The sequence below is a fragment of the Clarias gariepinus genome, chromosome 26, assembly GCF_024256425.1.
Source record: "Clarias gariepinus isolate MV-2021 ecotype Netherlands chromosome 26, CGAR_prim_01v2, whole genome shotgun sequence".
NCBI lineage: Eukaryota > Metazoa > Chordata > Actinopteri > Siluriformes > Clariidae > Clarias > Clarias gariepinus.
Genome location: NC_071125.1, coordinates 24,714,936 through 24,735,820, shown reverse-complemented (window position 1 = coordinate 24,735,820; position 20,885 = coordinate 24,714,936). Strand labels below are relative to the sequence as shown.

Below are 20,885 nucleotides of genomic sequence, written 5' to 3'. Positions count from 1 at the left end.
GGTTGTGCAAATATTTGTCCATAGGTTTCCAGAGGTTTTTTAAACATTATTATTTATTGAGAATTCCTTAATGAACACTGCTCTGATAAGTACTAATTGTGTGCGAGTCTGTTTAAGAAATGTTGCATCTGTAGTTTTCACATGTTTCAGGGTCAACATAAAGAAATAAGACAGGATTAAATGTCCTGCCCCGGGGTTATGGGCTCCTGAGGCTCACTGATGTATGTGAAGAGTGATGAGTAGTCATGACAGGTTTTAATAAACATTTCCTTGTTCCTCCTGCTGTAATCACAAAATTGTGTTCATGCTTTTGTTATCTTATCACAATCAGAAAAGGAATTTGCTAAACACAACAGTAAGATTACTAAAATCGACTTACATCTGCTGTAACTAAGTTATGAAATATGTTTATTTAGTTCTTTCTTTCTCGTTCTGTATGTTATTATCAGAGGTGGCAGAAGTAAACAGACACAAGCAGAAGTACTATATAGTACAAGCATTAAGTATGTACTTTTAAACTTACAAAAAGTATTAGGAATATTCCACAAACACACTGCTTTTTCTGGATATCTTATCAACCGAGTTACTGATAAACAGCATTTGAAAGAATTTTAAACACAGATAACGTTGATGCTGTTGATAAATGAACGTGCAAGCCAAGTAGAGATCTGTTTTTTTTTTAGAAATTTTTAAATGTTTGTATTTTTTTTCTGAGAACAAAAGCATAAATTCATAACGAATACATAATTGTTCAGTTCACTAGCTGTGTTCTGATGCTTTCACAGTTCATAAACTGTATTAAAAGAGATAAAATGTACATCTATTTAAAACTTATTTAAAATGTTTTATTAAATGATTGCCTGCTTCCATTTTATTTAAGGGAGCGGTGGCTTTTTTTAGATGCTAAAAATAAATGATTGATTAACTTAAAAAAGACTTTTTAAGTTAACAGCCAGCGCCGGAATGTCTGGAAAAATGTCCTGAAATTAAAAAAATAAAATAAAATGAACCTAGAGAAATCAGCTTTGTTTTTTGTTTTACAAAAGCAAATGAAAAACCAGAAGCACACAAATTGCAGCTGGTTGAAAGGAGTGCCATGACGACCAGCAGCTTTGTTAGCATCTTTAATTAATCTGATAGTTAAACTAGATAGATGCTTTAATTCCTTCTCTGAATATTGCAAGTAGTCTACGCAATTAAACATGGGCAAACTGCAAGCAAGGTTAAAGGACGCATCAAAAATTATACATTACAAACTTTTATAAAAACATGTTATTGGCAGGAAACACATCTAGTTTGCGAGATCACCTCTAATCTTACTTTACCAAATGAGGCTGTTTAAGATACCTCAGGTCAGTGTATAGTGTGAGAGACAGCGAGAGCGCTTATCTTTAGATAAAAAAAAAAAATCAATGCACATGTGAACATCATCTGAAAAAGTAATAAATCTCTATTTTAAATGTAAGGAGTAAAAGTACAGGTTTTTCATTAAAAATGTCCTGAGTAGAAGTAAAAATTATCACATATGAAAAACACCCAAGTAAAGTACAGATACACTAAAAAAAAACCTCAAATAAGGTAACAACGTATTCAATGTGTTATTTACCACCTCTGGTTACTGTATACATCATTTAAAAGGATATTTCAGTTTTCTTTTAATCTGTCTTACATCAAAATTCAGATGCATATAAGTACTGTACAGTACAGTAGATCTTGGTCGTTATAAGTTTTCCTGCTCTGCATACCGAGTGTGAAGTTTTTCACCCAGAACAATGAAAGTATCCGGGCCAAGATCCACAACCTTCATTCTGCGCACATTCCAAAGTTCACCTGAGACTCACATGAACATTCTGCAGTCCCACTGAGCCACATCGAGCTGCTGTTTCAAAGTCATAAAGTGTATTTAGTACAAATTTAACTCGGTTCTCTTCCTGGAAGAAATATTTCCACAGTGTTGTGCAAAATAGTGAATGGCTGCCAAAATCAGATTGACATTTTTCCAAGGTACAATGGCTGTGGAATTTGTCCTCGATGACTTGCGTTACACTCGTGCTCCGGGTTCACCGTCGGTGTCCAGAGCAGATATCACTTTAAAAATCTTTAATACATACAACACATTTACACACTGTTTCTGTTTTAAGTTAGCTTCATGTTAGCTTGATTGCGTGAGTTACTTATATTTAGAAAAATCCACTTTACATAGTCATCTCTCTAAGGATATGCACAGGTTATATATACGATAAAGGGAAGATCTGAGACAGATCGAGTGGCAGTGAGAGCTGGAGATCACCAGGATATCTCCTTGAGCAGGTGTTGTTTAGAATTTAGCTTTCAGATAAACTAGGGATCAGTTTTCATTCAGTGTATAAAACCATCATCTCATTGTCTGTCCCGCTGTTTCCTCTGGACAGGGTCCAGAATATCCTAATATTCTGTAGCCTATCCCAGGAGTCTTAGGGCACGAGGTGGGGTACCTGGAGGAAACCCATCATGGGGTATCCATTTCCTGGAGGAAACCCATCATGCACGGGGAGAACATACAGACTTGATGCACACAAACGCAAGGTGACAATCGAACCCAGACCCTGAAGGTGCGAGGCGACAGTGCTAACCACTACACCAGATTAAAGGTCTTTATATCGAAATGTTTGTTGTTGTTATTTCTGTGAGAGTGTATTGTTGCTCTGATGTCACAAGGGGGCAGTGTTGTCATTATTAATGCTATTACTGTAATTCTTATTCCTACCACTAGCTCAGTTACACTGGAGTTTAACAGGATAGAAAAAAATCTCAAAACAGTTACGCTTTCTGCAGATTTGATCTCCTAGCAAGGTAGTTCATCATCATCATCATCATCATCATCATCTTAATGACAAATCCAGTGTAGGAGTTTTTAAGACATTGATTCCCAGAATGCTTTGCAGCTACAGTATATGTTTCAGAGACCGGGCTCATCTGCTCAGCGACAGAGTGATGGAGTGATGAAGGTTCAGGTTTTGGGAGCTCAGGTGTTTTAGCCGAGTGAGCAGGTGAGAGAGTAAATCACTAAAGCGCCGCTGCATCACTTCATCACATCATCTTAAGTTAATATAAAACATGTGCTGAATCCCACTGCACCACTTTCAGCACGGCATTGTGGGTAACGTAGGAAACCGTTAGCTGAAGTGAACATGAGCGCTTCAGAAGTCCAGGACAGCCTTGAAATTTAGATTTATAATAATAAAGATTGACATTTAAATCGTTCCGAGTGTTCTTCTGTCTCCTGGAACAAGATGTCACTCTCAGTCCATCTTTCCAGCCTTTTCCCTGGAAAGGAAGAGTTTTAAATAGAAATAGTTTTTAAATAAAAAGTTTAAATTATTCCTTAAAATAAAGTCCCCACCACAGTGTTGCTTACCAGAGGCAGTTGATCCTCTTGTGAGTCCACTCCATTCTGGGATTGGCGCAGATGGATTTCCCGTCCTTTGTCTTAAAACTGCAGCAAAACACACAAATCATCACCATAAAACCGGGGCTTAAACCTTTTTTTAATTGAAGTAAGACACTGTTTGTGGAGACTCACATTATGGCTCTGATGTCGCAGCTCCCGGTGATTTCCTGGATGTAGTAACCTTTCAGCAAGCCACATCGTACAGGCCTCCGTGTGTAGGAAAGGCAGCAGCGTGCTGTGAGATGTTCCCGCAAAGACACCACGACTCAGTAATCAGCAACATAACATTCAGCGACTCGTACCATATTGATACGGGACATCAGATTAACGCTAACCCTGTTAACTGGAGGTTTAATTATCATCATCTGATTCTCAGAAGTTTTAGGTGATTTCACTGGTAGTGTTAACACATTATATCTATGAGTGGCGTTCAAGTCAAATATTGTACGGAATAACAGAACACACAGTTCTGAGAGTAAACACTCCCTGTATTCCTCTCTATAATCCCCTGATACACTAATGCACTTATCACAGAGCTCCACTAGAGCTTGGACACCATCAAGGTAGAAGGTTTTCTCAGAACAATTTTATCACAGGTCCCGGTAATAAGATAATAAAAGTGAAAGAATCGAATATTTGTGTGTTTTGTGAAATAAATAAACTTAAGAGTGTACTAAAATAAATTTTAAAGAGTGAAGTGTGCAGTTTTCTGTCAAACATCTACATTCCAGTGGTGAAAACTGTTAAACATTAAACATTAAGATTGAACATTAAATTGTCTGAAACAGATGTTCTCTGAAAGATAGTAAACGTTTTAATTCTGTAAGAATGTTCCTTTACCTGGAGTCGAGACAAAGAGAAATCTGCATTAACTCATTTATATGCAAAACTATTCGCGCCCCAATCCCACGTTTATCCACCTCACCAGGTCAGCACTGATAATCCTGACCTCCTGCATGTTTATCCAGATAAATTAAAGTGAAGAACATTTACATGTGACTCAAAACACGATTCTCTTCGGACCATCAGTGAATTAAAAAGAGGAGGATTTGTAAATAAAAACCAAGTCTTTAAAATAAAAAGACTTTTAATGCAGAATCCTCGGGTGATTCTCTACAGGACCGTCAGTCATCAGCCGTGCAAATTAAAAATCACAACTTTTAAGTGGAAGAAATAATAAATTGGGGTCATGTGATTTACAAAGTTATAAAATGTCCATTAATATTTTTATAAGAATAAAAAAAGAATTGTTAACACACATTTATATTTGAAATTTTAACTATGCGGTTTGCCTACGGGCAACTATGCAGATAAAGAGTTCAGCTTACATGCATACCAGTTATTATGTCAACCCACACACACACACACACACACACACACACACACACACACACACACACACACACAGGTGAGATCTTACATACCCAGACTCACTCTCACTCACTCTCTCTGCTACACAAATTACAGATGCTCATTCCCACAGACACATGGAGCACACGTCCTGATCTGTCCATCAACGTCCTGATCTGTCCATCAACGTCCTGATCTGTCTATCATTGTGCTGATCTGTCCATCAACGTCCTGATCTGTCCATCAACATCCTGATCTGTCTATCACTGTCCTGATCTGTCCATCTGATCACAAAACCTGGTAGCTCCACCTGTGTCTCTTCTCTTTCTACATTTTTGGTTTCTATTGCTTGCTTTTTTACTTTTATTTATCCTTCCTAAGCTTTATTTATATGTTTTTCATATATCTTGTAGTTTTTTTTTTTTTTTTAACATTGCACTAGTAACTTCTGGTCAGTTCTCACATAACACTGTGTATACATCAATCACATCTACAAACTGTCTTTGTGTTACTGTCTCTATTGCTGATGGATTTTCCTTCAGGATCAATAGAACAGTATCTGTCTCTCCTGCTGCTGTGTGTGTGTGTGTGTGTGTGTGTGTGTCTACACTTTTATTCCTCATTCTGCATGTTACACCGTTTGCACCTCCACCTCGTCGGTTGCTTGCTTTTATTCGCTTGGATTACTAAAATCCTGTTTTACTACAGTTGAGCGTTCACTCTAATTTCCTAACAGCAGCATGAAAACCACAAAGTACATTCTTTCGCTTGTAGTCATTCATCTCGTGGGCATGGCTGATCAGATATTTTTATTTTTTACTAAACATGTAGGAGCCAAAATGATCACTATTTTTTAATTACCGCACTAATCCGTGGTCTGTGAGCTACATGTTAAGCGTAACTAAACGTAACTTCCTTTCACGCTTTGTGAGTTGTCATAACATCTCTGGAGACATTTCATTAGAGATCACACGCGACAGGACGAGGAGCTGGAATCATGCTTCTACATGCGCTTTGCTTCGAGGATACGGGAGCTGATTGCAGCGAGGAGCTGAAGAACATCAAATCAACCTGTTGACTTTTAAGCTTCTAGTGTATGTGTACTGTACTTCTACATCAGGAGAAACAGTGAACTTTATATTGTACACTTTTGTTCTATTTTTAGTTTAAAAAACAGATAATAAAAGTGAAATATTTCTTTACTCACCTGTCTCTGTGTCCATGATGAAGGCACTGAGGATGAGGATGAACAGAAACGTCCCAGTGGGACTCTTAAGCCTGGCCATGATGCTCTACTCGTCTTACCATTTGCTTGTGCGTGTGACAGCGTGTGTGTGTGTGTGTGTGTGTGTGTGTCTGTCACAGCCCATTCTTTTCTCAGGCGTGAATCTTATCTGCTCACGTAACATGATGGTGGATCATGAGTGAGTATTTTCTTCTTCTTGGTCCCAATCCAGGACCATGTACAGGTGAAAGGGGAAAACCTTTGACCAGATTTCCTCATTCCTGCTGCTGTAATCCCGTCTTCCAGAAACATTAACACTAACATTACAATTACTGCATTCCGCTCCTATCCGGAGTGACCAACAGACCAGCTTTGAAGTCTTTATCAGTTAAAACCATTTCTTGGCCTGAATGCAGATATTGTGTGTGATTAGTGGTGTGCCTCGAGGTGTGTGGTGTTTTTTTGGTTGTGTAGTCAAGCGTCTGATGAAGCATCTCATACTACAGTAAGCGTTTCTGCTCTTCATGACTCCCTTATTGAACCTACACACACAACGTCCGACTGCAGCCGTAACACACAGCCATGTGCAAAATGGAATCAGAGCAAATACTGTATGTACACACACACACACACACACACACACACACACACACACACATCAGTGCTGTTATTATGAATATCAGCTCATCTGTGATTAGGCCACAGGGACTCACTGGTGATCAGGTGTAATCACAGCTCTGGTACTATTCATCCTACCTAATGAATATATAATTTATGGGCGGAGTCAACATACAGATTACTGTCCTAACTGCGGTATTCATTTAAATCACAGAGATTTTGTGAAAATTTGTACAACTGCAGGTACTGACGGAAATGTAAAGGATGTGGAATAAAATAGTTCTTTAGAGTGATTCCATAAAAGAACCATTAATAGTTCCATAAAAGAACCTTTTTAGAAAACCAGTTGTTTAAAGACAAGACAACGTTTCTGATTCTCTGGTTCTTCAAAGAACGCAAAGAAAAATGGCCCTAAATGGATTCATACATCCGCCTTTCCAGTGGTTTCTCCAAGTAATCGTTCTTTGAGTACTTAATTCTGTACATTTAAGGAAGATATTAAAATAGGGATAATTAATTTTCATTTTATTTAGTATTTGACCAATTATGAGGGAACAAAAAAATAGAAAACATTTGAAAAATGCTGATGTGTGTGTGTGTATGTGTGTGTGTGTATGCGTATGGAAATACTCTTACTTCACCATTAAACATAGCTTTGTTTTTTATTATCTAAAATGCACCTTCACAAAGCGTTTAATTGATCTCCATTAATATATTTTTTTCTTCCACACAGTTGATGGTTCAGCTCTTATTATTCCAGGATTTGATTGTGTGTTAAAGTGTTTTAACCCAGTTTCAGTCATTTTAAATCTCCTCAGTTATTTCTTTGCTAGATGCAGTCCAATAATATAACACCTCTGAAACGTCCGTGCAGTTTATTTCTATTAACAATATGAAATGGTTGACTACAGCAGTAGATTTGTTATGCTCTGCTTTGTTTCAGCATAATGTAAATGTATACATTTTATGGTGATGGATGCTTGCCCTAAAACAGATGCAGGTTTTATTCATGATGTTTATATAGAAGGAAGACTATTCCAGAAGATGTTTTTCCAGACAAAGCAGAGACAAACCACATCCAGAAATAAAGTATTGTTTATTTTTAATATTTGTAAAGAAAATATGCCTTGTAATGGACGGGCACCCCATCCAGGGTGTACGCCACCTAATTCTCCTGGAATAGGCTCCAGGCCCCCTGTATACAGAATACAGCGGTATAGACGACTGAGAGAGTGAGAGAGAGTGTAACGGCCAAAACAGTATTGGTGCTGATTTCAGTTTTTTTTTGTTATACACTGTATGTAATACAGAAAATGTGTGCGGCCAAAGAAGCTACTTCTGAAGTTTATGCAACATGGAAGTTACCGATCTTGCTTTCTTGCTTTCTTTTTTTTTATATGTGCCCCAAAAGAAGCCATTTTTCAGCATTCTACTCTCTCGCTTCAAACAATAGTCATTTAAAATGCAAATTGTTCATATGTTTAAAGTATTGAGGGTAAAATTGTGTAAGCTTCTAGAAGCATATGACCTGTAAAAACTGTTGCTGAATTTTTTTTTAATGTATCTTTTATTTCTTATTTTTATTTAATTTTATAAATTAAAGCCTTTCATACGAAATAAAGGTCTCATTTAAATGCTCCAAATTAGACATATACATGTGGCCTTAATTTATAGAAAACTATAGGCTATTCAGTTAAAATTGCTTTTTTAATCTCCCCAATAATTATTATTAAGACAGTGGAATCTCGGATTGCGAGTAACACGGTTTGCAAGTGTTTCTCAAGACGAGCAAAGATTTTTTATAAATTTTGAATTGGAAAACGTCTTGGTTTACGAGCACCGAGTATCATGTTTCACGTATGCGCTTCTTGTTTTGACGCCGAGCATCACGTGATCACAACTGAGCCAACTGTTTTTCTCTCTCCTGCTCTGCGGAATTTTGGGTAATCGTCTCTCCTGCTGGTCTTAGTGCTCATCTCTCACTGGTATAATCAACATCCGTAGACGCGTGTACTGTTTACTATAACACTGTGACCACGTGTGTGTAAAACATATTTTATTGTGTGTTTGTATGCCTGTGTGTACAGCCCATGTGTAATGTTTCTTATAACACGCGTGTGTGTGCGCGTGTAAAGCAAAAGTCTCATTAGGGAGGTTAAGAATAGATTTTCTTTCTTTGTATCAGCCTGCTCTTTGTCTTTAATTTATTATTTTTTTTACTTTACATCAGTGATTCCGTTAGTGTGTCGCTCAATCGAGTGTCATCAGGGAGATTTTTTGTTTATTTTACTGATAAACCAGTGTTTTTGTTGTGCGCATGAGAGTGTGGAAAGAGTGGAGGAAGGGTAATTGTGTAAGACGAGAAGGGTGAGAGGGGCTTTACACACACACACACACACAGTGCCTGCTCGCACAAACGGAAACACTTATCTGTAGGAATTTATTTTTTACTTTTTTTTAAAGGTAAAGTGCAGGTTAAATTGTTTTATTTTTACTTCATATTTTGTGTTAATTATTTTTATGTTTTTTTTGGGCTGTGGAACAAATAATTTAAGTTTATATTATTTCTCATGGAAAAATTCGATTTGGTTTACGAGTGTTTTGCAATACGATACTTCCGGAACTAATTATGCTCATAATCCAAGGTTCCACTGTATCATTTAAATTCCAGGGCTAACATGAAAGGTGTTTGTTGGTAAAAGCTTAAAAAGCAAAAAATCTGTAGTGTGCGTAACGATGTCAAATTCATGTTGTGATACCTAAACAATTTTGCATTTTAGAATAATACACTTTTTCAGGTTTCTGTCTTTTCATGTGAAATCTAAATTGGCCAAGTTTAATTGAGATCATTGAAAGATTAGAATAAAAAAAAGTTACAGATGCTAAAAGCATGAAATTGTATTTAGCAAATGTGTTTCTTTGTATCTGATAAAAAACAAAACAAAGCATGGATCGGAAGATAAGGAGCATAAAGTATTATTAAAAAGTGTTATATGATCCGATCTAAAAATTCACTTTTACACCTACATACAGTATGTGAGACACTTTTTAGCATCAAACCCTTGATCAAATCAAAGTTTTGGCCGTTAGAAAATATATATTCCTCAGCATCGTCTGAGTACTAAAGCACACAATATGTGAAAGTGAAACTGCGGCTCCCACAAGGGGCCAAAATTCTAATTAAAGTAGAAAAGCACACCTTTAAGATGCTCTAATCAGAAATAAATAAAGCCTTATTTGGTTCTGATCTTAAATCTGAGGCTGAATTTAACGCTCTGAGCCGTAGATCGTCCTCAATTCAGTTTTCCTGCGTTCCCCAGAACTGCAGCCTTCTTCCTGGAAAGACAAACATAAACATTTGTTTTTAAATAAACTATCATTCACATGTGCAGAATGGTTTGTTTAAAGCTAAATTTCTTTCAGGTGGCTGATAAAACTGTGTTTCTCACCGTAGGCACGTGATCCTGTCCTGAGTCCATCTCACCTTCGGGTCGGCGCAGATGAATTTCCTGTTCCGGGTCTCGAATCTGCAAAAAATACAGAAATGTCTGCTGGTGTCAGTGATGACATCATCACAACACTTTAACAGTATCACCACGTTTTTACTATGGTAATTCATAGTAACCATGAAAACCATGACACTACCACATGTTTAGTAATGATGGTACTACCACAGATTCACGATGGTACATCAAGGCAACAGTAATAATTGTGGTAACTATTACAGTGTTGTTATGGTAACCTGAAGCTGTAAATATGGTAAATATGGTATTAGTCATGGTTTTACTGTTTACTTGGTATCTGAGGGAAGCAAATACTACAACATGCCATAATACATGTAACTACAATGCAATATGGTATCCATGGTAACTAGTGAACTACTGTGTCTTTACTATAGTACTTCATTGTAACTGTAGTAACTACTGTAGTAGCATGGATTCACCACTGTACTATAGGGTGAGTAATTATTGTATTACTATGACTTTACCTATGGCAACTATGACATAGTTATTATAGTTAAAATTTTTTTTTTTATAATTTTTTTTGTTTTTTTTTCCAATTTTCTCCCCAATATTAGTCGTGTCCAATTCCTCCCCGTCACTAGGGGGCTCCCACATTAAGGCTACTACTACCACTTAGTCGGGAGGGCGAAGACTATCACGTGTTTCCGCAGAACCGCGTGACGCCAGCCGACTGCATCTTTTCGAACTGCTCGCTCACGCACCGTTAGGGGGCGGAGTAACACACTCGGAGGACAGCGCTATCCGCTTCTTCCGCGTGCGCGAGCTTACAGATACCTTTGATTGGCTGTAGAGCCGTGATTAATGTGGGAGCACTAAGTACCTCTCATCCCTCCCCCCTGAGAGAGCTCGGTCACAGAGAGAGCTGATTGGCCGAGCTCTCTCTGTGCCTCCAGCTGTGAGAGTAAAACAGCATCACCCGGGGTTCGAACCAGCGATCTCCAGATGATAGGGCGAGCGCTTTACCATTGCGCCACTCAGAGGCCTATAGTTTAAGGTTTTAATGGTAACTATGGTTACAACGGAGCTACCATGGTTTTACTATGATGCTTCAAGGAACCCGTGGTAACTTGTTGTTGTTGTTGTTGTTGTTGGTCTTTCGGCTGCTTCCGACAAGGGGTCGCCACAGTGGAATACAAATTCAAATTCAAATTCAAAGTCCGCACAGTGCGCACTACAACTTGGCACAGGTTTTACGCCGTATGCCCTTCCGTACGCAACCATCCCATTTTATCCGGGCTTGGGACTGGCACTGCATCCAGCAGCTGGGGTTCGGGCACTGGCTGGGAATCGAAGTAACTATTATGTGAAATGAATTTTTGTAACTTTTTTATTATGTGCCGTTATGGTTTTACTGCTTTACACTATGGTAACCATGGTAACTGTAGAAAACGCAAATCCACTATGGTAACAGTAACTAATAGTGGTATATAGTGAGAAATAGTGGGAAAACTTTCAGTGTGATGAGGAGACTCACATTATGGCTCTGATGTCACAGTTCCCGGTGATTTCCTGGATGGAGTAGCCTTTCAGCCTGCTGCAGCGCACAGGCCGATGTTTGTAGGAGAAGCAGCAGCGAGCTATGAGACCAGACAAGGTTTTGGTTATTAATTATATTATAACGATTATATTATATTGATTAATAATACCATGATCTGTTTCCCCCCCTTGTGCTTTGTATGGTTTATCCTTGGGGTCACCGCAGGATCCAGCACAGGTTATATGTGGGATGTGGCATGTGGTGTTTATGGGATTTTTCCCCAAGGACCCACCACTGGTGATGGTGGGCCTCGAACCCCCGACCCTCTGATCAGCAAATGAGAGCCTCAACCCCCTGATCACCCCAACCCAGGTTATAATCTGATACACTACATGTAACTCTACATGACCTGCTTTGTCCTGCTCTTTATACGGATTTAAAGTCACATCATCAAATTCACAAATCACAACTCATGCAGTTTTGAGGATTCCTGGGTGTAAACAATAGTTTAAGCACCCCTGCATGCTCTGTTTAACGCTCAGTGACCCACATCGACGTAACGTGACACTGCAAAATGTGTATACAGCTGATTTTCTTCTTAATGATTAACATTAGAAACAAAGTTCAGCTCAGATATAAGGAATATGAGACAGAAAGCATTTCACAGAAAGTTAAAAACACATGTTAGTGACATATTTAAAAAAAAAATATGACACTGTAATTTTTTTGGTTTGCTATTCTTACCGGATTCTGTGTCCGTGATGAAGGCACCGAGGATGAGAAGGAACAGAAACGTCCCAGTGCAGATCTTAAACACAGTCATGCTGTTATATCTGTCTTTTCCCTCTCACTCTCTCTCTCTCTCTTGTCCTTTCTCTGGACAGGTTGTGTGTTCCTCAGAGCGCCTCTTTTTTAAACCTTATTTGCTGGGACTTTCCCACCTGAATGTTATTGGATGTTTCAGATGTGTGTGTGTGTGTGTGTGTGTGTGTGTGTTCACGATAAGTGTAACTCTGCAATAACAATCAATTCTTTCCGCATTCCTCGCTCTGGAAGCATGCCTCTCAGACACCGGTATTTACAAACACTAAGTGTGGACAGTCTGACCATGTCCACACACACACACACACACACAGGTGAGATCTTACATACCCAGACTCACTCTCACTCACTCTCTCTGCTACACAAATTACAGATGCTCATTCCCACAGACACATGGAGCACACGTCCTGATCTGTCCATCAACGTCCTGATCTGTCCATCAACGTCCTGATCTGTCTATCATTGTGCTGATCTGTCCATCAACGTCCTGATCTGTCCATCAACATCCTGATCTGTCTATCACTGTCCTGATCTGTCCATCTGATCACAAAACCTGGTAGCTCCACCTGTGTCTCTTCTCTTTCTACATTTTTGGTTTCTATTGCTTGCTTTTTTACTTTTATTTATCCTTCCTAAGCTTTATTTATATGTTTTTCATATATCTTGTAGTTTTTTTTTTTTTTTTAACATTGCACTAGTAACTTCTGGTCAGTTCTCACATAACACTGTGTATACATCAATCACATCTACAAACTGTCTTTGTGTTACTGTCTCTATTGCTGATGGATTTTCCTTCAGGATCAATAGAACAGTATCTGTCTCTCCTGCTGCTGTGTGTGTGTGTGTGTGTGTGTGTGTGTCTACACTTTTATTCCTCATTCTGCATGTTACACCGTTTGCACCTCCACCTCGTCGGTTGCTTGCTTTTATTCGCTTGGATTACTAAAATCCTGTTTTACTACAGTTGAGCGTTCACTCTAATTTCCTAACAGCAGCATGAAAACCACAAAGTACATTCTTTCGCTTGTAGTCATTCATCTCGTGGGCATGGCTGATCAGATATTTTTATTTTTTACTAAACATGTAGGAGCCAAAATGATCACTATTTTTTAATTACCGCACTAATCCGTGGTCTGTGAGCTACATGTTAAGCGTAACTAAACGTAACTTCCTTTCACGCTTTGTGAGTTGTCATAACATCTCTGGAGACATTTCATTAGAGATCACACGCGACAGGACGAGGAGCTGGAATCATGCTTCTACATGCGCTTTGCTTCGAGGATACGGGAGCTGATTGCAGCGAGGAGCTGAAGAACATCAAATCAACCTGTTGACTTTTAAGCTTCTAGTGTATGTGTACTGTACTTCTACATCAGGAGAAACAGTGAACTTTATATTGTACACTTTTGTTCTATTTTTAGTTTAAAAAACAGATAATAAAAGTGAAATATTTCTTTACTCACCTGTCTCTGTGTCCATGATGAAGGCACTGAGGATGAGGATGAACAGAAACGTCCCAGTGGGACTCTTAAGCCTGGCCATGATGCTCTACTCGTCTTACCATTTGCTTGTGCGTGTGACAGCGTGTGTGTGTGTGTGTGTGTGTGTGTGTCTGTCACAGCCCATTCTTTTCTCAGGCGTGAATCTTATCTGCTCACGTAACATGATGGTGGATCATGAGTGAGTATTTTCTTCTTCTTGGTCCCAATCCAGGACCATGTACAGGTGAAAGGGGAAAACCTTTGACCAGATTTCCTCATTCCTGCTGCTGTAATCCCGTCTTCCAGAAACATTAACACTAACATTACAATTACTGCATTCCGCTCCTATCCGGAGTGACCAACAGACCAGCTTTGAAGTCTTTATCAGTTAAAACCATTTCTTGGCCTGAATGCAGATATTGTGTGTGATTAGTGGTGTGCCTCGAGGTGTGTGGTGTTTTTTTGGTTGTGTAGTCAAGCGTCTGATGAAGCATCTCATACTACAGTAAGCGTTTCTGCTCTTCATGACTCCCTTATTGAACCTACACACACAACGTCCGACTGCAGCCGTAACACACAGCCATGTGCAAAATGGAATCAGAGCAAATACTGTATGTACACACACACACACACACACACACACACACACACACACACATCAGTGCTGTTATTATGAATATCAGCTCATCTGTGATTAGGCCACAGGGACTCACTGGTGATCAGGTGTAATCACAGCTCTGGTACTATTCATCCTACCTAATGAATATATAATTTATGGGCGGAGTCAACATACAGATTACTGTCCTAACTGCGGTATTCATTTAAATCACAGAGATTTTGTGAAAATTTGTACAACTGCAGGTACTGACGGAAATGTAAAGGATGTGGAATAAAATAGTTCTTTAGAGTGATTCCATAAAAGAACCATTAATAGTTCCATAAAAGAACCTTTTTAGAAAACCAGTTGTTTAAAGACAAGACAACGTTTCTGATTCTCTGGTTCTTCAAAGAACGCAAAGAAAAATGGCCCTAAATGGATTCATACATCCGCCTTTCCAGTGGTTTCTCCAAGTAATCGTTCTTTGAGTACTTAATTCTGTACATTTAAGGAAGATATTAAAATAGGGATAATTAATTTTCATTTTATTTAGTATTTGACCAATTATGAGGGAACAAAAAAATAGAAAACATTTGAAAAATGCTGATGTGTGTGTGTGTATGTGTGTGTGTGTATGCGTATGGAAATACTCTTACTTCACCATTAAACATAGCTTTGTTTTTTATTATCTAAAATGCACCTTCACAAAGCGTTTAATTGATCTCCATTAATATATTTTTTTCTTCCACACAGTTGATGGTTCAGCTCTTATTATTCCAGGATTTGATTGTGTGTTAAAGTGTTTTAACCCAGTTTCAGTCATTTTAAATCTCCTCAGTTATTTCTTTGCTAGATGCAGTCCAATAATATAACACCTCTGAAACGTCCGTGCAGTTTATTTCTATTAACAATATGAAATGGTTGACTACAGCAGTAGATTTGTTATGCTCTGCTTTGTTTCAGCATAATGTAAATGTATACATTTTATGGTGATGGATGCTTGCCCTAAAACAGATGCAGGTTTTATTCATGATGTTTATATAGAAGGAAGACTATTCCAGAAGATGTTTTTCCAGACAAAGCAGAGACAAACCACATCCAGAAATAAAGTATTGTTTATTTTTAATATTTGTAAAGAAAATATGCCTTGTAATGGACGGGCACCCCATCCAGGGTGTACGCCACCTAATTCTCCTGGAATAGGCTCCAGGCCCCCTGTATACAGAATACAGCGGTATAGACGACTGAGAGAGTGAGAGAGAGTGTAACGGCCAAAACAGTATTGGTGCTGATTTCAGTTTTTTTTTGTTATACACTGTATGTAATACAGAAAATGTGTGCGGCCAAAGAAGCTACTTCTGAAGTTTATGCAACATGGAAGTTACCGATCTTGCTTTCTTGCTTTCTTTTTTTTTATATGTGCCCCAAAAGAAGCCATTTTTCAGCATTCTACTCTCTCGCTTCAAACAATAGTCATTTAAAATGCAAATTGTTCATATGTTTAAAGTATTGAGGGTAAAATTGTGTAAGCTTCTAGAAGCATATGACCTGTAAAAACTGTTGCTGAATTTTTTTTTAATGTATCTTTTATTTCTTATTTTTATTTAATTTTATAAATTAAAGCCTTTCATACGAAATAAAGGTCTCATTTAAATGCTCCAAATTAGACATATACATGTGGCCTTAATTTATAGAAAACTATAGGCTATTCAGTTAAAATTGCTTTTTTAATCTCCCCAATAATTATTATTAAGACAGTGGAATCTCGGATTGCGAGTAACACGGTTTGCAAGTGTTTCTCAAGACGAGCAAAGATTTTTTATAAATTTTGAATTGGAAAACGTCTTGGTTTACGAGCACCGAGTATCATGTTTCACGTATGCGCTTCTTGTTTTGACGCCGAGCATCACGTGATCACAACTGAGCCAACTGTTTTTCTCTCTCCTGCTCTGCGGAATTTTGGGTAATCGTCTCTCCTGCTGGTCTTAGTGCTCATCTCTCACTGGTATAATCAACATCCGTAGACGCGTGTACTGTTTACTATAACACTGTGACCACGTGTGTGTAAAACATATTTTATTGTGTGTTTGTATGCCTGTGTGTACAGCCCATGTGTAATGTTTCTTATAACACGCGTGTGTGTGCGCGTGTAAAGCAAAAGTCTCATTAGGGAGGTTAAGAATAGATTTTCTTTCTTTGTATCAGCCTGCTCTTTGTCTTTAATTTATTATTTTTTTTACTTTACATCAGTGATTCCGTTAGTGTGTCGCTCAATCGAGTGTCATCAGGGAGATTTTTTGTTTATTTTACTGATAAACCAGTGTTTTTGTTGTGCGCATGAGAGTGTGGAAAGAGTGGAGGAAGGGTAATTGTGTAAGACGAGAAGGGTGAGAGGGGCTTTACACACACACACACACACAGTGCCTGCTCGCACAAACGGAAACACTTATCTGTAGGAATTTATTTTTTACTTTTTTTTAAAGGTAAAGTGCAGGTTAAATTGTTTTATTTTTACTTCATATTTTGTGTTAATTATTTTTATGTTTTTTTTGGGCTGTGGAACAAATAATTTAAGTTTATATTATTTCTCATGGAAAAATTCGATTTGGTTTACGAGTGTTTTGCAATACGATACTTCCGGAACTAATTATGCTCATAATCCAAGGTTCCACTGTATCATTTAAATTCCAGGGCTAACATGAAAGGTGTTTGTTGGTAAAAGCTTAAAAAGCAAAAAATCTGTAGTGTGCGTAACGATGTCAAATTCATGTTGTGATACCTAAACAATTTTGCATTTTAGAATAATACACTTTTTCAGGTTTCTGTCTTTTCATGTGAAATCTAAATTGGCCAAGTTTAATTGAGATCATTGAAAGATTAGAATAAAAAAAAGTTACAGATGCTAAAAGCATGAAATTGTATTTAGCAAATGTGTTTCTTTGTATCTGATAAAAAACAAAACAAAGCATGGATCGGAAGATAAGGAGCATAAAGTATTATTAAAAAGTGTTATATGATCCGATCTAAAAATTCACTTTTACACCTACATACAGTATGTGAGACACTTTTTAGCATCAAACCCTTGATCAAATCAAAGTTTTGGCCGTTAGAAAATATATATTCCTCAGCATCGTCTGAGTACTAAAGCACACAATATGTGAAAGTGAAACTGCGGCTCCCACAAGGGGCCAAAATTCTAATTAAAGTAGAAAAGCACACCTTTAAGATGCTCTAATCAGAAATAAATAAAGCCTTATTTGGTTCTGATCTTAAATCTGAGGCTGAATTTAACGCTCTGAGCCGTAGATCGTCCTCAATTCAGTTTTCCTGCGTTCCCCAGAACTGCAGCCTTCTTCCTGGAAAGACAAACATAAACATTTGTTTTTAAATAAACTATCATTCACATGTGCAGAATGGTTTGTTTAAAGCTAAATTTCTTTCAGGTGGCTGATAAAACTGTGTTTCTCACCGTAGGCACGTGATCCTGTCCTGAGTCCATCTCACCTTCGGGTCGGCGCAGATGAATTTCCTGTTCCGGGTCTCGAATCTGCAAAAAATACAGAAATGTCTGCTGGTGTCAGTGATGACATCATCACAACACTTTAACAGTATCACCACGTTTTTACTATGGTAATTCATAGTAACCATGAAAACCATGACACTACCACATGTTTAGTAATGATGGTACTACCACAGATTCACGATGGTACATCAAGGCAACAGTAATAATTGTGGTAACTATTACAGTGTTGTTATGGTAACCTGAAGCTGTAAATATGGTAAATATGGTATTAGTCATGGTTTTACTGTTTACTTGGTATCTGAGGGAAGCAAATACTACAACATGCCATAATACATGTAACTACAATGCAATATGGTATCCATGGTAACTAGTGAACTACTGTGTCTTTACTATAGTACTTCATTGTAACTGTAGTAACTACTGTAGTAGCATGGATTCACCACTGTACTATAGGGTGAGTAATTATTGTATTACTATGACTTTACCTATGGCAACTATGACATAGTTATTATAGTTAAAATTTTTTTTTTTATAATTTTTTTTGTTTTTTTTTCCAATTTTCTCCCCAATATTAGTCGTGTCCAATTCCTCCCCGTCACTAGGGGGCTCCCACATTAAGGCTACTACTACCACTTAGTCGGGAGGGCGAAGACTATCACGTGTTTCCGCAGAACCGCGTGACGCCAGCCGACTGCATCTTTTCGAACTGCTCGCTCACGCACCGTTAGGGGGCGGAGTAACACACTCGGAGGACAGCGCTATCCGCTTCTTCCGCGTGCGCGAGCTTACAGATACCTTTGATTGGCTGTAGAGCCGTGATTAATGTGGGAGCACTAAGTACCTCTCATCCCTCCCCCCTGAGAGAGCTCGGTCACAGAGAGAGCTGATTGGCCGAGCTCTCTCTGTGCCTCCAGCTGTGAGAGTAAAACAGCATCACCCGGGGTTCGAACCAGCGATCTCCAGATGATAGGGCGAGCGCTTTACCATTGCGCCACTCAGAGGCCTATAGTTTAAGGTTTTAATGGTAACTATGGTTACAACGGAGCTACCATGGTTTTACTATGATGCTTCAAGGAACCCGTGGTAACTTGTTGTTGTTGTTGTTGTTGTTGGTCTTTCGGCTGCTTCCGACAAGGGGTCGCCACAGTGGAATACAAATTCAAATTCAAATTCAAAGTCCGCACAGTGCGCACTACAACTTGGCACAGGTTTTACGCCGTATGCCCTTCCGTACGCAACCATCCCATTTTATCCGGGCTTGGGACTGGCACTGCATCCAGCAGCTGGGGTTCGGGCACTGGCTGGGAATCGAAGTAACTATTATGTGAAATGAATTTTTGTAACTTTTTTATTATGTGCCGTTATGGTTTTACTGCTTTACACTATGGTAACCATGGTAACTGTAGAAAACGCAAATCCACTATGGTAACAGTAACTAATAGTGGTATATAGTGAGAAATAGTGGGAAAACTTTCAGTGTGATGAGGAGACTCACATTATGGCTCTGATGTCACAGTTCCCGGTGATTTCCTGGATGGAGTAGCCTTTCAGCCTGCTGCAGCGCACAGGCCGATGTTTGTAGGAGAAGCAGCAGCGAGCTATGAGACCAGACAAGGTTTTGGTTATTAATTATATTATAACGATTATATTATATTGATTAATAATACCATGATCTGTTTCCCCCCCTTGTGCTTTGTATGGTTTATCCTTGGGGTCACCGCAGGATCCAGCACAGGTTATATGTGGGATGTGGCATGTGGTGTTTATGGGATTTTTCCCCAAGGACCCACCACTGGTGATGGTGGGCCTCGAACCCCCGACCCTCTGATCAGCAAATGAGAGCCTCAACCCCCTGATCACCCCAACCCAGGTTATAATCTGATACACTACATGTAACTCTACATGACCTGCTTTGTCCTGCTCTTTATACGGATTTAAAGTCACATCATCAAATTCACAAATCACAACTCATGCAGTTTTGAGGATTCCTGGGTGTAAACAATAGTTTAAGCACCCCTGCATGCTCTGTTTAACGCTCAGTGACCCACATCGACGTAACGTGACACTGCAAAATGTGTATACAGCTGATTTTCTTCTTAATGATTAACATTAGAAACAAAGTTCAGCTCAGATATAAGGAATATGAGACAGAAAGCATTTCACAGAAAGTTAAAAACACATGTTAGTGACATATTTAAAAAAAAAATATGACACTGTAATTTTTTTGGTTTGCTATTCTTACCGGATTCTGTGTCCGTGATGAAGGCACCGAGGATGAGAAGGAACAGAAACGTCCCAGTGCAGATCTTAAACACAGTCATGCTGTTATATCTGTCTTTTCCCTCTCACTCTCTCTCTCTCTCTTGTCCTTTCTCTGGACAGGTTGTGTGTTCCTCAGAGCGCCTCTTTTTTAAACCTTATTTGCTGGGACTTTCCCACCTGAATGTTATTGGATGTTTCAGATGTGTGTGTGTGTGTGTGTGTGTGTGTGTGTTCACGATAAGTGTAACTCTGCAATAACAATCAATTCTTTCCGCATTCCTCGCTCTGGAAGCATGCCTCTCAGACACCGGTATTTACAAACACTAAGTGTGGACAGTCTGACCATGTCCCCATTAGACTCTCTGATGTTTTACACATTATATATATGTGTGTGTGTGTGTGTGTGTGTGTGTGTGTTTATACTGTACTGTCCATAAACAGGACTTCTGCAAAAACTTCTGCACTACACACACACACACACACACACACACAACACACACACACACACACACACACACAAACAGTGTCAAGTTCCCTCTCATCTATTAACAGAACCAACGCCTTAATGCAGTTTA

At 38.7% G+C, this 20,885-nt stretch overlaps 3 protein-coding genes across 3 annotated transcripts; all 3 read right to left on the bottom strand.

Moving 5' to 3' along the window:
• Positions 1–1,432: 1,432 nt before the first annotated feature.
• LOC128513963 (C-C motif chemokine 20-like) lies at positions 1,433–6,125 on the bottom strand. Its single transcript, XM_053487549.1, has 4 exons — positions 5,988–6,125; positions 3,563–3,665; positions 3,398–3,475; positions 1,433–3,306 (listed from the first exon to the last, which is right to left on the bottom strand). The coding sequence occupies exons 1-4, from the start codon at positions 6,064–6,066 to the stop codon at positions 3,282–3,284; spliced, it is 285 nt and encodes a 94-aa protein (XP_053343524.1). The 5' UTR covers positions 6,067–6,125; the 3' UTR covers positions 1,433–3,281.
• Positions 6,126–8,245: 2,120 nt separating this feature from the next.
• Positions 8,246–12,680, bottom strand: LOC128513962 (eotaxin-like). Its single transcript, XM_053487547.1, has 4 exons — positions 12,369–12,680; positions 11,622–11,724; positions 10,073–10,150; positions 8,246–9,959 (listed from the first exon to the last, which is right to left on the bottom strand). The coding sequence occupies exons 1-4, from the start codon at positions 12,445–12,447 to the stop codon at positions 9,917–9,919; spliced, it is 303 nt and encodes a 100-aa protein (XP_053343522.1). The 5' UTR covers positions 12,448–12,680; the 3' UTR covers positions 8,246–9,916.
• A 3,487-nt stretch (positions 12,681–16,167) lies between these two features.
• On the bottom strand, positions 16,168–20,683 carry LOC128513961 (eotaxin-like). The gene is made up of 4 exons (XM_053487546.1): positions 20,291–20,683; positions 19,544–19,646; positions 17,995–18,072; positions 16,168–17,881 (listed from the first exon to the last, which is right to left on the bottom strand). The coding sequence occupies exons 1-4, from the start codon at positions 20,367–20,369 to the stop codon at positions 17,839–17,841; spliced, it is 303 nt and encodes a 100-aa protein (XP_053343521.1). The 5' UTR covers positions 20,370–20,683; the 3' UTR covers positions 16,168–17,838.
• Positions 20,684–20,885: the final 202 nt, after the last annotated feature.

Excerpts from the sequence above, each read along its gene's own strand:
- LOC128513963 (XM_053487549.1), bottom strand. The coding sequence starts at position 6,066 with ATGGCCAGGCTTAAGAGTCCCACTGGGACGTTTCTGTTCATCCTCATC. Across the intron at positions 3,666-5,987 it reads CATCATGGACACAGAGACAG|CACGCTGCTGCCTTTCCTAC; the intron begins GTGAGTAAAGAA and ends AACATCTCACAG. Across the intron at positions 3,476-3,562 it reads TGCGACATCAGAGCCATAAT|TTTTAAGACAAAGGACGGGA; the intron begins GTGAGTCTCCAC and ends GTTTTGCTGCAG.
- LOC128513962 (XM_053487547.1), bottom strand. The coding sequence starts at position 12,447 with ATGACTGTGTTTAAGATCTGCACTGGGACGTTTCTGTTCCTTCTCATC. Across the intron at positions 10,151-11,621 it reads TGTGACATCAGAGCCATAAT|ATTCGAGACCCGGAACAGGA; the intron begins GTGAGTCTCCTC and ends TATTTTTTGCAG. Across the intron at positions 9,960-10,072 it reads GACAGGATCACGTGCCTACG|GAAGAAGGCTGCAGTTCTGG; the intron begins GTGAGAAACACA and ends TTGTCTTTCCAG.
- LOC128513961 (XM_053487546.1), bottom strand. The coding sequence starts at position 20,369 with ATGACTGTGTTTAAGATCTGCACTGGGACGTTTCTGTTCCTTCTCATC. Across the intron at positions 18,073-19,543 it reads TGTGACATCAGAGCCATAAT|ATTCGAGACCCGGAACAGGA; the intron begins GTGAGTCTCCTC and ends TATTTTTTGCAG. Across the intron at positions 17,882-17,994 it reads GACAGGATCACGTGCCTACG|GAAGAAGGCTGCAGTTCTGG; the intron begins GTGAGAAACACA and ends TTGTCTTTCCAG.